General features: G+C 43.4%; 1 protein-coding gene across 5 annotated transcripts in view; it reads right to left on the bottom strand.

Moving 5' to 3' along the window:
• The window catches only part of LOC124045828 (E3 ubiquitin-protein ligase MIB2-like), a 65,913-nt gene that overhangs the window by 46,440 nt on the left and 2,156 nt on the right, over positions 1-17,317 (bottom strand). For 2 of the 5 annotated variants that reach the window (XM_046365510.1, XM_046365511.1), the window contains exon 1: positions 12,348-12,485. The exons of 1 other annotated variant lie outside the window; for it this stretch is intronic. In XM_046365510.1, the coding sequence (XP_046221466.1) occupies positions 12,348-12,414 (67 nt within the window). In that variant the 5' untranslated portion in view covers positions 12,415-12,485. 2 more of the 5 variants (XM_046365515.1, XM_046365514.1) reach the window with 2 other exon arrangements.

Here is a 17,317-nt window from a genome sequence, read left to right as displayed (position 1 = left end):
TTCCAATTAAATTGGTTTGGATTTCTCCCTGACTAATATGGATGCTATTGTCACCACATTCTGGGACTGACAGTTTATTACATAGCCAGGATCTCTATGGTCTCAATAATCAGAGAGCTTTACACCACTCCCAGAGATACTGTCAGTGACACTGCAGCAGCAAGCCTTTTGTCTCATTAACCCATGTACTGAAGCCCTGTGATTTTATCCTGTCCCTTCAACATTCACTGAGCCCCATGCTGTGTGACATGGGCTGACTCATAGAGGAGCAGCTGGACATTAGACTCCCCTAACACGCTCACTGCTTTCCTCTGTACCCCTGACATGACACAGCAGCCACAGTCTGCCACACAGTCATGCCCTCATCATGACACTATGGCATGTAGCATTAGTGCCCAGCAGCCACTTGAAACCCAACAAACGCAGGAAGGAAGTGCTTATTCATGTGGAGGACTGAGTTGGCAGAATGGCAGGAACTTTCACAAATAAGAGAGGTATGCCAATCAGACAGCCCACCAGTCAGACAGCCAGCCAGTCAGGCTGCATATATGGCCTACTTTAGCATAGGGAAAGGGGATATCTAAACTATATATACACAAAATAACGTGGACACCCCTTCAAATTTGTGAATTTGCTGATAGGTGTATAAAATCGAGTACACAGCCATGCAATCTACATAAGAGCTTACTGAAGAGCTCAGTGACTTTCAAAGTGGCACCGTCATAGAATGCCACCTTTCCAACAAGTCAGTTCATCAAATTTCTGCCCTGCTAGAGCTTCCCCAGTTAACTGTAAGTGCTGTTATTGTGAAGTGGCAACATCAAGGAGCAACAACAGATCGTCCACGAAGTGGTACACCACACAAGCTCACAGTAGGGGACCACAGAGTGCTGAAGCACGTAAAAAACGCCTGTCCTCAGTTGCAACACTCACTACTGAGTTCCAAACTGCCTCAGGAAGCAACGTCAGCACAAGAACTGTTTGTCGGGAGCTTTATGAAATGTGTGTCCATGGCCGAGCAGGCGCATACAAGCCTAAGATCACCACACGCAATGCCAAGCGTCAGCTGGAGTGGTGTAAAGCTCACCGCCATTGGACTCCGGAGCAGTGGAAACGTGTTCTCTGGAGTGATGAATCACGGTTTACCATCTGGCAGTCCGATGGATGAATCTGGGTTTGGCGGATGCCAGGGGAACACTATCTACCCGAATGCATAGTGCCAACTGTAAAGTTTGGTGGAGGAGGAATAGTGGTCTGGGGGTGTTTTTCATTGTTCGGGCTAGGCCGCTTAGTTCCAGTGAAGGGGAATCTTAACGCTACAGAATACAATGACATTCTAGACGATTCTGTGCTTCCAACTGTGTGGCAACAGTTTGGGCAAGGCCCTTTCTGCCTGACAATGCCCCCGTGCACAAAGTGAGGTCCATACAAAATCAATTGAGATTGGTGTGGAAGAACTCTACTGGGCTGCACAGAGCCCTGACCTTAAACCCTTCGAACATCTTTGGGATGAATTGGAACACCGACTGAGAGACAGGCCTAATTGCACAACATCAGTGCCCGACCTCACTAATGCTCTTGTGGCTGAATGGAAGCAAGTCCCCACAGAAATGTTCCAACATCTAGTGGAAAGGCTTCCCAGAAGAGTGGAGGCTGTTATAGCAGCAAAGAGAGGATCAAGTCTATATTAATGCCCATGATTTTGGAAAGAGATGTTCGACGAGCACGTCCACATACTTTTGGTCATGTAGTGTAGTCAGTTGAATCCATTCATAACGGAATGTATTCAACCAAAATATGTCTTCCGCTTTTAACTCAACCCCTCTGAATTAGAGAGGTCCGGGGAGCTGCCTTAATCGACGTCATCAGCACTTGGGGAGCAGTTGTTGTTGGGGGTTAACTGCCTTGCTAAAGGACCTTTTTCCACCTTGCCGGCTTGGAGATTCAAACCAGTGACCTTTTGGTTACTGGCTCAATGCTCTTAACCACTGGGAGGAATGTCTCAGTTGACCGGTTGTTGAAACACTGTCTGTCTACACAGCCACAACAAGAGGCTAAAAAGCACAGTCACCTTTTTTAAACTGCTGAGTTAACCACCGACAATGACCCTACCGTTGTTGAGGCAGGGGAGGCCTACCTCAGTTGTCCCTCGGCCAACAAATGCTTGGCTTTGGTTGATTTACGTTGATCATGTTGGTGATGGCATTCCTGGATGCAGCTTCGGTCTGTGTCTACCGTACACAGGGGAATCGAGGGGGAGCTACTGCATAGATAGAGGCAGGCAGTCCAGCCGCCTGTAGATGTGGAGCACACTAGATCAGCCTGTCTCTCTGCATCCTCCTCATCTGCCTGCCTGGGCTGCCTACTGTGGGCTTGCAGACTTTACGTAACGGCCTACAGAATTTTGTTTGTGCATTTGTGTGAGGACAAGAAAAAAGTAGAGACAAATCCAATAAAAACCTGTCACAAATTGATCGTAAAGTGAATCACACTCAAATTTGACATTTTCCCTTGTTAAAACCAGGCATGTAGCCTAATCTACAGAAGTTCTTAACTTTTTACAGCTCTCCCTTTAATTGTCACTTCTCACTGGAAAGAGTATTTAACACTCCCAGCTTCCAATAACAGACAGAACCTGCAACTATTATCAACCCATGCATACAACACTACCTATGAAGCTTTATGCTTACAAACAACATTTATTCACCCTGGTTGATACAACTGACAATGTAGACCAAATGCATTTTTTGTTGGTGCCTAATTTAGTCTTAATCCCATGATAAGTATTCAGATACTTGGTTTAGTGTAGGCCTAAATCCATCTTAATCCAGCAGCAATAGGCCGACTTAAAATTACTATACTACTTTTGAGATTATATTTGTATGTTTACAGAGATTACTGTGTCATTTGTGTGTTAAAGGTATCTGCTTAAGCGTGAAAACATACGGAGTGGGGGGGGGATCAGAGAGAGAGAACAAGCAGGCTGCTCATACTCTCTTTCTCCAGCCCTAAAATCACAGTTTAGCCTGCCTTCACTGGATTAATAGCTCTGGCCAGTCATCTGACACTGTGTTTAAGGGGAGCCTCCGGGTGAGTATCGATAGTCTAAAGTAGCTTCCTATCCTTGGCTCCTCTTCTCCATTTGCTCTGATCTACCGGTGAGGTGAAAACAATAAATGAGAAATCCTAGCAGTTGTTTCAGATCACCCTTGATTCAGGAAAATAAACTAGGATAAAGAGATCGTCTAGGCCAGTTGTTTTCTACTGCAGGTGGTCCGAATGTTTTTAACATATGTTTCTTCCAAAAAGAATAGGCCTCACAGTTGAGACATGGGAGTATTAGGCTAATGGAATTATAAGCAATTTTACATTTACTTTTCACAATGCAAATTGTTTATAACAATATTAAAACCTTTAATCTGTTACAGTATATTCACTGATAAATTTGACTGGTTGTCCTAAAGACATTGACAGTGATTTGTTGGTCCCTGGAACAGAAAAGGTTGGGATAATTGAAATGACTGAGATGCACCCTTTTGGATGGAGAGATCTATGGAGATTAGGGAAAGGAGACATTTGCCTACCAATCTCCCTCCATGCTTGTGCCTCTTGATCAGGCAGGGATTTCACCATCCTGCCAGAGCATACTGAAATCTAATCAGAATTCAAATTGGACTAGGAATGACTGTGCCAAGTACACTCCCAGCATGGATGAATCTGGGGGTGACTACCTACACAACGAACCTACACAACGAGCCCTTATCCTGGCTTTAGAAGAACACTGTTCCACAGTGGGAGCTTAGCTCAACCCAGTATGATACAGTGGCTAGTTGGCTGACATCGGACCAAAGAAAAACTGGGAATCGAAATTCACAATCAATGGGTTACATTTGTGGCATGCTAAACGGATCTTCCCACAAAGGTGTACAGCAGACTTCTGGGTGGACCACGTTTAGAACCTAAATAAATCAACATGAAAAAGGAGTAGGGCAGCCATAAAGGACAACCAGGTTATTCAAAAGAATTCTCAGCCACCAAATTGTATCCTCCTATAATTACTGTAAGCAAGCAAGAGCGCAAGCAAGCCCAAAACCCAACATCACCAACACAGCAGAGGTCCATATTATTTTGTGGGCCATACAGGGGCCTGTGGTTGGGTGAATCAAATCAAATCAAATTTATTTATATAGCCCTTCGTACATCAGCTGATATATCAAAGTGCTGTACAGAAACCCAGCCTAAAACCCCAAACAGCAAACAATGCAGGTGTAAAAGCACGGAATCGCATGAAACCAGTTTCATCCATGGCAGTAATAAATCGTTAGAAAACCATGATGCATCTGCCACAATCAACTATCATTCTGAAGACTAAGATGCTTAGTTTTTTTTTAAATCAACATTTCCCTAGAATTTTGTACATTTCACCCCAAAATTGTCATTACCGAAATGCGCCCAGTTTAAAATCTTGGGTCACTTATAAAATGTTACTTTAGAAAAATCTAAATGATTTGAATAAAACAAAATATGTTGCTGTAGTTTTGTCATGTTCTGACCATCGTTCTTGTGCGTTTTCCTTGTTTTAGTGTTGGTCAGGACGTGAGCTGGGTGGGTATTCTATGTTGTGTGTCTGGTTTGTCTATTTCTATGTTTGGCCTGATATGGTTCTCAATCAGAGGCAGGTGTTAGTCATTGTCTCTGATTGGGAACCATATTTAGGTAGCCTGTTTTGTGTTGGCTTTTGTGGGTGATTGTTACTGTCTCTGTGTTTGCACCAGATAGGGCTGGTTTGGTTTTTCACATTTCTTGTTTTGTTAGTCTATTCATGTATAGTTTCTTTATTAAAGAACCATGAATAATAACCACGCTGCGTTTTGGTCCGCCTCTCCTTCGACTCAAGAAAACCGTTACAGAATCACCCACCACAACAGGACCAAGCAGCGTGGTTCCTGTGCTTACCGGGGGGCTAGAGAGACCGGGCAGGCACCGCGTTATACTGTGGAGCGCACAGTGTCTCCAGTGCGGGTGCATAGCCCGGTGCGGTACATACCAGCTCCTCGTATCGGCCGGGCTAGAGTAAGCATCAAGCCAAGTGTCGTGAAGCCGGCTCTACGCATCTGGTCTCCAGTGTGTCTCCTTGGGCCGGCTTACATGGCACCAGCCTTGCGCACGGTGTCCCCGGTTCGCCTGCATAGCACAGTGCGGGCAGGGCGACCGGGAGCATTCAACCGGGTAAGGTTGGGCAGGCTCGGTGCTCAAGAGCTCCAGTGCGCCTGCACAGTCCGGTCTATCCAGTACCACCTCCACGCACCAGCCCTCCGGTGGCAGCTCCCCGCACCAGGCTTCCTGTACGTGTCCTCGGCCCAGAACCACCAGTGCCAGCACCACACACCAGGCCCATAGTGCGCTTCGCCTGTCCGGCGCTGCCAGAGCCCCCGCCCCTCATTCCAGAGGCGCCAGAGCTCCTCAGTCCAGCGCTGCCAGAGCCTTCCTCCTCTCCAGAGCAGCCGGAGTCTCCCGCCTGTCCGGCGCTGCCAGAGCTCCGCCCCTCATTCCAGAGGCGCCAGAGCCCCTCATTCCAGAGGCGCCAGAGCTCATCAGTCCAGCGCTGCCAGAGCTTTCCTCTCCAGCGTTGCCGGAGTTTCCCGTCTGCACAGCGCCATCAGTCGCTAGTCTGCCCAGCGCCGCCTGAGCTACCAGTCTGCCCAGCGCCATCAGTCGCCAGTCTGCCCAGCGCCGCCTGAGCCGCCCGTCTGCCCAGCGCCAGTCTGCAAGGAGCCGCCAGTGCCGCCAGTCTGCAAGGAGCCGCCAGTCTGCAAGGAGCCGCCAGTCTGCAAGGAGCTGCCAGTGCCGTCAGTCTGCAAGGAGCCGCCAGTGCGGCCAGTCTGCAAGGAGCAGCCAGGAGCCACCAGTCAGCCAGGAGCCGCCAGTCAGCCAGGAGCCGCCAGGATCCGTTAGATCCGCCAGTCAGCCAGGATCCGCCAGTCAGCGAGGATCTGCCAGAGCTGCCAGTCAGCCAGGATCTGCCTGAACCACCAGTCAGCCAGGATCTGCCAGAACTAGGTAACTTGAATGATTTACTAGGACCACTACTTATACATATTTTTTGTGAAACATCAGTTATTGATTAAATAGGGATTGTCAGGAAATATGGGTGTATAAACCCCATTTTAAATTAACTTAAAGCCACAATCTGGAGTTTAGCACTAAAAGGAGGATATCCTTAATTTTGACATGTGTACCTGTTTTTGGTCCATACCCCACATACAGTACAAGTCAAAAGTTTGGACATTTACTCATTCAAGGGTTTCTTTATTTTTTTAACCATTTTCTACATTGTAAAATAATAGTGAAGACATCAAAACGATTAAATAACATGTAGTAGTAACCAAAAAAAGTGTTAAACAAATATAAATATTTATATTTGAGATTCTTCAAAGTAGCCATCCTTTGCTTTGCACAATCTTGGCATTCTCTCAACCAGCTTCATGAGGTAGTCACCTGTAATGGATTTGAATTAACGGGTGTGCCTTGTCAAAAGTTAATTTGTGTAATTTCTTTCATTCATAATGCGTTTGAGACGATCAATTGTGTTGTGACAAGGTAGGGGTGGTATAGAGAAGATAGGGCTATTTGATAAAAGACCAAGTCCATATTATGACAAGAACAGCTCAAATAAGCAACAAGAAATGACAGTCCATCATTACTAAGACATGAAGGTCAGTCAAACCGGAAAATGTGAAGAACTTTGAACATTTCTTCCAGTGCAGTTGTACGACAACGACGAGACAGCGACGAGACAGCCTATAGGGAGGTCAGAGACCTGGCCGGGTGGTGCCAGAATAACAACCTATCCCTCAACGTAACCAAGACTAAGGATATGCACGTCCCCATTCTCATCAACGGGGCAGTAGTGAAGCAGGTTGAGAGCTTCAAATTCCTTGGTGTCCACATCAACAACAAACTGGATTGGTCCAAACACACCAAGACAGTTGTGAAAAGGGCACGACAAAGCCTATTTTCCCTCAGGAAACTAAAAAGATTTGGCCTGGGTCCTGAGATCCTCAATAGGTTCTACAGCTGCAACATCGAGAGCATCCTGACCGGTTGAATCACTGCCTGGCACGGCAATTGCTCGGCCTCCGACCACAAGGCACTTCAGATAGTGCGTACGGCCCAGTACATCACTGGGGCAAAACTGCCTGCCATCCAGGACCTCTACACCAGGCGGTGTCAGAGGAAGGCCCTAAAAATTGTCAAAGACCCCAGCCACACACTGTTCTCTCTACTACCGCATGGCAAGCGGTACCGGAGTGCCAATTCTAGGACAAAAAAGGCTTCTGAACAGTTTTCACCCCCAAGCCATAAGACTCCAAATGGTTACCCGGACTATTTGCATTGTGTGCCCCCCCAACCCCTCTTTTACACTGCTGCTACTCTCTGTTTATCTTATATGCATAGTCACTTTAACTATATATTCATGTGCATACTACCTAAATTGGCCCAACCAACCAGTGCTCCTGCACATTGGCTAACCGGGCTATCTGCATTGTGTCCCACCACCTGCCAACCCCTCTTTTTACGCTTCTGCTACTCTCTGTTCATCATATATGCACAGTCACTTTAACGATACCTACATGTACATACTACCTCAATAAGCCTGACTAACAGGTGTCTGTATATAGCCTTGTTACTCTTTTTTTCAAATGTATTTTTACTGTTTTATTTCTTACCTACTACACACTTCACCATTGGTTAGAGCCTGTAAGTAAGCATTTCACTGTAAGGTCTACTACACCTGTTGTATTAGGCACACGTGACAAACAAACTTTGATTTGAGTTGCAAAAACCATCAAGTGCTATGATGAAAATGAAATGAAGGACCCCACAGGAAAGGAAGACTCAGAGTTACCTCTGCTGCAGAGGACAAGTTCATTAGAGTTACCAGCCTCAGAAATTGCAGCCCAAATAAATTCTTCAGAGTTCAAGTAACAGACACATCTCAACATCAACTGTTCAGAGGGGAGTGTGTGAATCAGGCCTTCATGGTCGAATTGCTGCAAAGAAACCACTACTAAAGGACACCAATGAGAAGAAGAGACTTGCTTAGACCGGTGGAAATCTGTCCTTTTGTCTGCTGAGTCCAAATTTGAGATTTTTGGTTCCAACCGCTGTGTCTTTGTGAAACGCAGAGTAGGTGATCATCCTGATCTCCACATGTGTGATTCCCATCGTGAAGTATGGGGGAGGTGGTGTGATTGTGTGGGGGTGCTTTGCTGGTGACACTGTCGGAGGGTAAATTATTTACGCCTTCCCATCTGGTTTGCACTTAGTGGGACTATCATTTGTTTTTCAACAGGATAATGACCCAACAAACCTCCAGGCTGTGCTAGGGCTATTTGACCAAGAAGGAGAGTGATGGTGTGCTGCATTAGATGACCTGGCCTCCACCATCACCCGACCTCAACCCAATTGAGATTGTTTGGGATGAGTTGGACCACAGAGTGAAGGTAAAGCAGCCAACAAGTTCTCAGCATATGTGCGAACTCCTTCAAGACTGTTGGAAGAGCATTCTAGGTGAAGCTGTTTGAGAGAACACCAAGAGTAGGGAAAACTATCAGCAAGGCATAGGGCGGCTACTTTGAAGAATCGAAAATCGAAAATATATTTTGATTTGTTTAACTTCTTGGTGACAGGGGGGGTCCAGAAGAAATGCATGCCCAAATTCAACTGCCTGCTACTCACCCCCTGAAGATAAGATATGCATATTATTAGTAGATTTGGATAGAAAACACTGAAGTTTCTAAAAACTGTTTGAATCATGTCTGAGTATAACAACTTATTTAGCAGGCGAAACCCCGAGGACAAACCATTCAGATTTTTTTTTGAGGTCACTCACTTTTCAATGAGTTTTCATTGGGAATCCAGATTTTTAAGGGACCTTCTTGCAGTTCCTACCGCTTCCTCTGGATGTCAACAGTCTTTATAAATTGGTTGAGGTTTTTCCTTTGTGTAATGAAGTAGCACTGTTCAGAACGAGGGTCACTTCAAGTGTACTGTAAGATAGAGGCTCGTGACCAGAAAGCTAGCTACAGTTTTTTCTTCTTGTATTGAACACAGATCATCCCGTCTTCAATTTGATTGATTATTTACGTAAAAAATGCCTAAAGTTGTATTACAAAAGTAGTTTGAAAAGTTTACAGGTAACTTTTGAGATATTTTGTAGTCATGTTGCGCAAGTTGGAACCAGTGTTTTTCTGGATCAAACACGCCAAATAAATTGACATTTTGGATATATATCGACGGGATTAATCTAACAAAAGGACCATTTGTGATGTTTATGGGACATAAATAAGCTCGTCAAAGAATAAGCTCGTCAAAGGTAAGGCATGAATGATGTTTTTATTTCTGCATTTTGTGTCGCGCCTGCAGGGTTGAAATATGCTTTTCTCTCTTTGTTTACGGAGGTGCTACCCTCAGATAATAGCATCGTTTGCATTTGCCGAAAAGCCTTTTTGAAATCTGACATGTTGGCTGGATTCACAAGTGTAGCTTTAATTTGGTATCTTACATGTGTGGTTTGATTTTTATAGTAATTTATTTGAATTTGGCGCTCTGCATTTTCACTGGCTTCTGGCCAGGTGGGACGCTAGCGTCCCACATATCCCAGAGAGGTTTTAACAGTTTTTTTGGTTACTATGTGATTCCATATGTGTTATTTCATAGTTTGATGTCTTATTATTATTCTACAAAGTAGAAAATAGTACAACTAAAGAAAAACCCTTGAATGAGTAGGTGTTTCCAAACTTTTGAAAGTACATGCAAGTAATTACAGTACTTATTCTAAAATAAGGTATTTTAGTCAATTGCATTAAAATCAGTGATTTTAGAATTATGCTAGTCATTTGGCATTAACAAATGACACAGTTTGATGATGTATTGGGTTAATGAATCCCTAATAGAGCTCAGTACAGTTTTTCAATGGCAAACTACCAAAAGATACATTCTCATTTCAGAAACCTGCCAATCATTACCATAATGCACCAATATTTAGGACACATTAGGAAACATAAAATGTATACTTTAGTAATTTTGACTTAATCTGAAAGTGTGTCTTTTGTTCTTTATCCAAATATGTGTACATAAAAATAACATGTAGGCTATACACAAGTAATTTTGACAAAAACAAATATTCAGAAAAGGTTTGTAATGAGAAATATACACTACTGTTCAAAATTTGGGGTCACATAGAAATGTCCTTGTTTTTGAAAGAAAAGCTAAATTTTTTTGTCCATTAAAATAACATCAAATTGATCAGAAATATAGTGTAGACATTGTTAATGTTGTAAATGACTATTGTAGCTGGAAATGGCACATTTTTTAAAATGGGATATCTACATAGGCTACAGAGGCCCAATTATCAGCAACCATCACTCCTGTGTTCCAATGGCATGTTGTGTTAGCTAATCCAAGTTTATCACTTTAGAAGGCTAATTGATCATTAGAAAACCATTTTCAATTATGTTAGCACAGCTGAAAATCTGTTGTTCTGATTAAAGAAGCAATAAAACTGTCCTTCTTTAGACTAGTTGAGTATCTGTAGCATCAGCATTTGTGGGTTCGATTACAGGCTCAAAATGGCCAGAAACAAATAACTTTCTTCTGAAACTCGTCAGTCTATTCTTGTTCTGAGAAATTAAAGCTATTCCATGTGAGAAATTGCCAATAAAACTGAAGATCTCGTACAACGCTGTGTACTACTCCCTTCACAGAACAGCTCAAACTGTGTATAACCAGAATAGAAAGAGGAGTGAGAGGCCCCGGTGCATAACTGAGCAAGAGGACAAGTACATTAGGGTCTAGTTTGAGAAACAGACGTCTCACAAGTCCTCAACTGGCAGCTTCATTAAATAGTACCCGCAAAACACCAGTCTCTACATCAAACGTGAAGAGGCGACTCCGGGATGTTGGCCTTGTGAAGCTAACGTCACCAACACACACACACACGTAAACAGACGCTCGGACAGAGACCGAAATAGCATACCGCCAAGGTAATACTCTCTAGGTGCATAATAAGAGTGTAAATTAAAGGGCATTTTCTGATAACAGTGCATAAGACACATAGCGTACCCAAGTCTCCAACCCTGTATAGGTGGATTAATCATAAACATTACTAATGAAAATCACTCATTTCAAAGAGTGGCCCTTCCCCACAATTCTAAGCATTATATATGAGGCAAGGTGCATGGGCTGAATGCAAGTTGACTCAGATTTATCAATAGCGAAATATTCAAAGTTACCCAAGCCTAAATTAATTTTTTTCTGATTCTTTGCCAGTCTGTAACAAATATCGGGGAAAAAATGCTATCTGACCAATACCTTACTGTGAACATTTGATTGACTTGACTAAATTTCAGTGTGATAAAATGCTTCACATTAAGTTCCCACACGGCCATGTTATCATTTTCTATCACACTAACATCTGATGCCCATCTACATCTTATCTGGATAATAATTTATTTAATCATATAGGCCTATGCTAGGGCTAGACATACACACATTTTGAAGTATATTTTTATTTTACCTTTATTTAACTAGGCAAGTCAGTTAAGAACAAATCTTATTTTCAATGACAGCCTAGGAACAGTGGGTTAACTACCTGTTCAGGGGTAGAATGACAGATTTGACCTTGTCAGACCTTGTCAGCTCGGGGATTCGAACTTACATCCTTTCAGTTATAAGTTCAACGCTCTAACCACTAGGCTACCCTGCCGCCCCATATAGGCTGTGTGTATTGCTAGAATTAGGCTTGGTACTTGGTGGAATCTTGATGGAACTGACGCATGTCAGAAACATCTGGTGATGCAGGGTTTTCTGAAAATTAATATTGATACTGGATAAACAACCCATCTGGCAAGATTGCATCACGTAGCTCACCCTGGCTAAAACATTGGACCAACTTAATTTGCAGTTTTCCATTTCTGGCTCATGACTTCCCTGGTTTTGATTTGATGCAACTTGCTGTACAAGGTATATATATATATATATATATTTTATAATTTGGTGTGTAATTAGGCCTAAGTCATATTGAAAATTGCAAGAATGTGGCAAAAACTCAATGTACTCTCACTGGACACCCTGTGACTGAGAAAGAAGCAATTTTCGCATCCCAGAGCCTCTGAACAATTATCACAAACCACATAACAATCATAAACACAATATCTGAACAGAAGCCTGAACAGTACCCAACCCTACTGAGTATTATATTTCTGTATTATATCAAAGCTCCAAATAATGCAACATTGAGTCAGTATATCCACTGGTTTGTAAAAAGAGAGAAGTAAACTCACTCCCAATGAACTTCATCCCACTCCTGAACATCTCAAAGAGCTCTATTCCAGAGTCGCAGGACACCATGAGCAGCTTTGTGCTGTGTCATTGCCTTGTCAATGTGACTGTCTTGGCACTATGAACCAGTCATCCTGCTATCAGAGGAATATACATGTTTAAGCCCTTTCTATCCTACAGTATTTGCTTTGGGGTGAAGTTTGCTCTTTGTTTTTGGAACGGAACATGCTGGACTCACTATCTGTGACAAAAAAACAAGGTAAAGAAAGTCTGTCAAAGGGTTGTAGCAATAGCCCCATGGTAGTCCTGTATCACTAACTGCATTCATATCACTGATGACTTACAGAAGTACGGTCTACTGATGATAGCTTTGAATATTTAGAGTAGGCCCTTAGATCAATTCACATTTTGAGGTAATTTAATTACATGTGTAAAATTATTCTCATAGCTGGGCACATGTATGATCAAATAGCATACCTTTCACGTGAGAAATTAGTCTAACTCATAATTTCTAAACAGTTTTCTGAGATTTTCCACCTCAATCTCAAACAATAAAATAGTATTATTAATAATATATAATATTAAAATATTTCACTTGTCCACCATTCCTTGTGCCCTACTGGAAAAGAGACAGTCCTGTCCTATTTATCAATAAATAAAATAAATCTAATAAGATGGTCACCATGCTCCATTTCAAAGTTTTAAAAAAAATACAAACGTTTCCAGGATACAGCCATGTTTTCAAAAGACACTCCAAATTTTAGTGATCCTTCAAACCGAAACAATTAAATAGCTATAGCAACATTAAAAGCAACACATGCACTGCATTACCAGAAGTGTGATAAGGCACAACATTACTGTCTGAATTTCCAAATATCATTCTCATTGAAACTAGCGCCAATTTTGTGAAATATTGTGTCACGGCTACAAATTTGTGGCTCGGTTCGCAGGTTTACCTGTTGGAATAGACTCGTGCGGCACAGTCAGCGAGAGACAAAAAAACAGGGGAGGAGGAGAGGAGGCAGCGGCGACAGCCTCCTCAGATCAGCGCAAGATGGTGAGGAGAAAGAGACCATGCAGCGGTTCTACCAGCAGCGTAGGAACACACCTCCAGTGAGAGATTGAGAGGGGGGAGGATCCTGGGTCTAGAGCGCTGTGCTGTGGTGGAGGGGGACTGGACCAGCAGAATGGACCAGCAGAGGAGAAGGTGAAGGAAGGAGGTAGCAGCCCAGTAACAAGAGGTGATGTAGCAGCAGGCATACAGCGTTACGGCAGCAGCATCCTCCCTGTAGCCAAGCCTGGTAGTGGGTAATCGGAACGAGACAGATAAGCAGAGTGAAGAGGGTCTTTCTGGAGGATGCGGCCAGCGTTTAGTCCTTTGTGCAGTGTCAGCAGAGATTATCAGAGGAGGAGGGCAGTGAGGAAATTGGCTGCCCAGGCAGGCCATTCGGGTTGGCGTGCATGCATGCACACACCCACTCTCACACACAGGCGGACGGGATTCTCTTCAGCTGCTAAATCCGTTGTTACTGTCGAACACCGGTGACACACACGGGTATGCGTTGTCTCCCTCACCAACACACTATGCCTGTGTGCGTATTTTACACACTGCACTGCACAGCTTCCTTTCCATACCCAGGGACACCTCTCTCTCTCTTTCTGCTGCCAGTGAACAGACAGCCGGAGAACCGAGATGAGGGGGAGGGGCAGCGAGAGCTGGGGGAAGGGAGGGGCAGTGTGTTTGGAGAAAGGCTGTGTTTTTCTGTGTTAGAAAAGGGGCAGGATGGATGGGGACTTGAAGAATGAGCACCTGGCATTGGTTCCAATTTTCAATCACGGACTCTGAGTAGACCTGAGTGTGTTTGTGTGTGTGCGTGTGTGTGTTGAGGTATAGCAAGGGAAGTGGAAGAGAAATGGGGGTAGTGTGTGTTCTCACAGCCTTGAACAGCACAGTAATACAGTAATGGGCACAGCTGTGGAGGGCATGGACCGGACAGAGCAGTGCATTTTGCAGCCAGCCATTCTAACAGTCACTGGCTCATGAACAAGCTACCTAATATGCAGCTGACATTTCTACTGCCAACTAGCCAATGAAAAGGAGGAGCAGGGGGTTGTGGTGCGCCACACAGCAGATTGAGATCGACGGGGCCGGAGTGGAGAGGGTCAAAAGCTTCAAGTTCCTCAGTGTGCACATCACTGACGACCTGAAATGGTCCCTTCACACAGACAGTGTGGTGAAGAAGGCGCAACAGTGCCTCTTCAAATTCAGGAGACTGAAGAAATTTGGATTGGCCCCTAAGACCATCACAAACTTCTACAGATGCACCATTGAGAGTATCCTGTCTGGCTGTATCACGGCTTGGTATGGCGATTGCACCTTCCGCAAATCGCAGGGCTCTCAAGAGGGTGGTGCGGTCAGCCGAATGCATAAGGGCACACTGCCTGCCCTCCAGAACTTAAACAGTCCCTTGTGTCACATGAAGGCAAAGAAAATAATCAAGGACCCCTGTCACCCCGCTACCATCTAGAAGAAGAGACAATAAAGGTGCTTCAAAGCTGGGACCGAGAGACTGATTGAAGCTGTTTATCTCCCGGCCATCAGTGTTAAATAGTCACCACTAGCCGGCTTCCGCCCAGTGCCCTGAACCTTAGTCACTGTTACTAGCCGGAAAGCTCTCGATACTGGTCCCTTCAAACGGACGCACCCCAGGGGTCTCGTTAATGCAGAGTTCTGTGTTTTTCACACAGAAAAAAATATATAAAAATATACCTTTTCCCTCAGAACAGCCTCAACTCTATAAGGTGTTGAAAGTGTTTAACAGGGATGCTGGCCCATGTTGACGCCAATGCTTCCCGCAGATTTTTTTCAAGTTGGCTGGATGTCCTTTTGGTGGTGGACTATTATTGATACACATGGGAAACTACTGAGTGTGAAAAACCCAGCAATGTTACAGTTCTTGGCACACTCAAACGGTGTGCCTGCTACCTACTACCATACCCCGATCAAAGGCACTGAGATCTTTTGTCTTGCCCATTCACCCTCTGAATGGCACATATACACAATCCATGTCTAAATTGTTGCCAGGCTTAAAAATCCTTCTTTAACCGGTTCCCTCCCCTTTATCTACACTGATTGAAGTGGATTTAAAAGTGATATCAATAAGGGATCATTTGGACAGAACTTTAATAATTTTTTCAAGAATAAATGGGCAAAATGTTGCCCAATCCACATGTGGAAAGCTCTCAAGAGACTTACCCAGAAAGACTCACAGCTGCAATAGCTGCCAAAGGTGATTCTACAAAGTATTGACTCAATGGTGTTAATACTTATGTAAACGAGATATATTTCATTTGGAATACATTTTGCAAACATTTCTAAAAACCTGTTTTCACTTTGTCATTATGGGGTATTGTGTGGAGATTGGTGAGAGAAAATGTTTTCATCCATTTTGAATTCAGGCTGTAACATCAAAATGTGGAATAAGTCAAAGGGGTATGAATAGTTTCTGAAGGCACTGTATGTATGTATGTACAGTGGGGAGTATTTGTACCTATTTGATACACTGCCGATTTTGCAGGTTTTCCAACTTACAAAGCATGTAGAGGTCTGTAATTTCTATTATAGGTACACTTCAACTGTGAGAGAGAATCTAAAAACAAAAATCCAGAATATCACATTTGTATGATTTTTAAGTAATTAATTTGCATTTTATTGCATGACATAAGTATTTGATACATCAGAAAAGCAGAACTTAATATTTGGTCAACTTTATCAAATACTTGTTCTCCCCACTGTATGTATGTATGCGTGTGAAGTCGTAAGTTTACATACACTTAGGTTGGAGTCATTAAAATTGGTTTTTCAACCACTCCACAAATTTCCTGTTAACAAACTATAGTTTCGGCAAGTCGGTTAGGACATCTACTTTGTACATGACAAGTAATTTTTCCAATAATTGCTTACAGACAGATTATTTCACTTATAATTCACTGTATAACAATTCCAGGGTCAGAAGTTTACATACACTAAGTTGACTGTGCCTTTAAACAGCTTGGAAAATTCCAGAAAATATTGTCATGGCTTTAGAAGCTCTGATAGGCTAATTGATATCATTTGAGTCAATTGGAGGTGTACCTGTGAATGTATTTCAAGGCCTACCTTCAAACTCAGTGCCTCTTTGCTTGACATCATGGGAAAATCAAAAGAAATCAGCCAAGACCTCAGAAAAACAATTGCAGACCTCCACAATTCTGGTTCATCATTGGGAGCAATTTCCAAACGCTTGTACGAACAATAGTACGCAAGTACAAACCCCATGGGAACAGGCAGCCGTCATACCACTCAGGAAGGAGACGCGTTCTGTTTCCTAGAGATGAACGTACTTTGGTGCGAAAAGTGCAAATCAATTCCAGAACAGCAAAAGACCTTGTGAAGATGCTGGATGTAACAGGTACAAAAGTGTCTATATCCACAGTAAAACGAGTCCTATATTTACATAACCTGAAAGGCCGCTCAGCAAGGAAGAAGCCGCTGCTCCAAAACCGTCATTAAAAAAAACAGACTACGGTTTGCAACTGCACATGGGGACAAAGATCATAGTTTTTGGAGAAATGTCCTCTGGTCTGATGAAACAAAAATATAACTGCTTGGCCATAATGACCATCGTTATATTTGGAGGAAAAAGGGGGAGGCTTGCAAGCTGAAAAACACCATTCCAACCGTGAACCATGTTGGTGGCAGCCGACCTCAATTCTATAGAAAATTTGTGGGCAGAAGTGAAAAAGCGTGTGAGAGCAAGGAGGCCTACAAACCTGACTCAGTTACACCAGCTCTGTCAGGAGGAATGGTCCAAAATTCACCCAACCTATTGTGGGAGCTTGTGAAAAGCGACCTGAAACATTTGACCCAAGTTAAACAATTGAAAGGCAATGCTACCAAATACTAATTGAGTGTATGTAAACTTCTGACCCA

Source organism: Oncorhynchus gorbuscha, linkage group LG10 (genome assembly GCF_021184085.1).
Source record: "Oncorhynchus gorbuscha isolate QuinsamMale2020 ecotype Even-year linkage group LG10, OgorEven_v1.0, whole genome shotgun sequence".
Taxonomy (NCBI): domain Eukaryota; kingdom Metazoa; phylum Chordata; class Actinopteri; order Salmoniformes; family Salmonidae; genus Oncorhynchus; species Oncorhynchus gorbuscha.
Note: the sequence above shows the minus strand (reverse complement) of the source record. Positions and strands in the feature narration are given on the sequence as shown.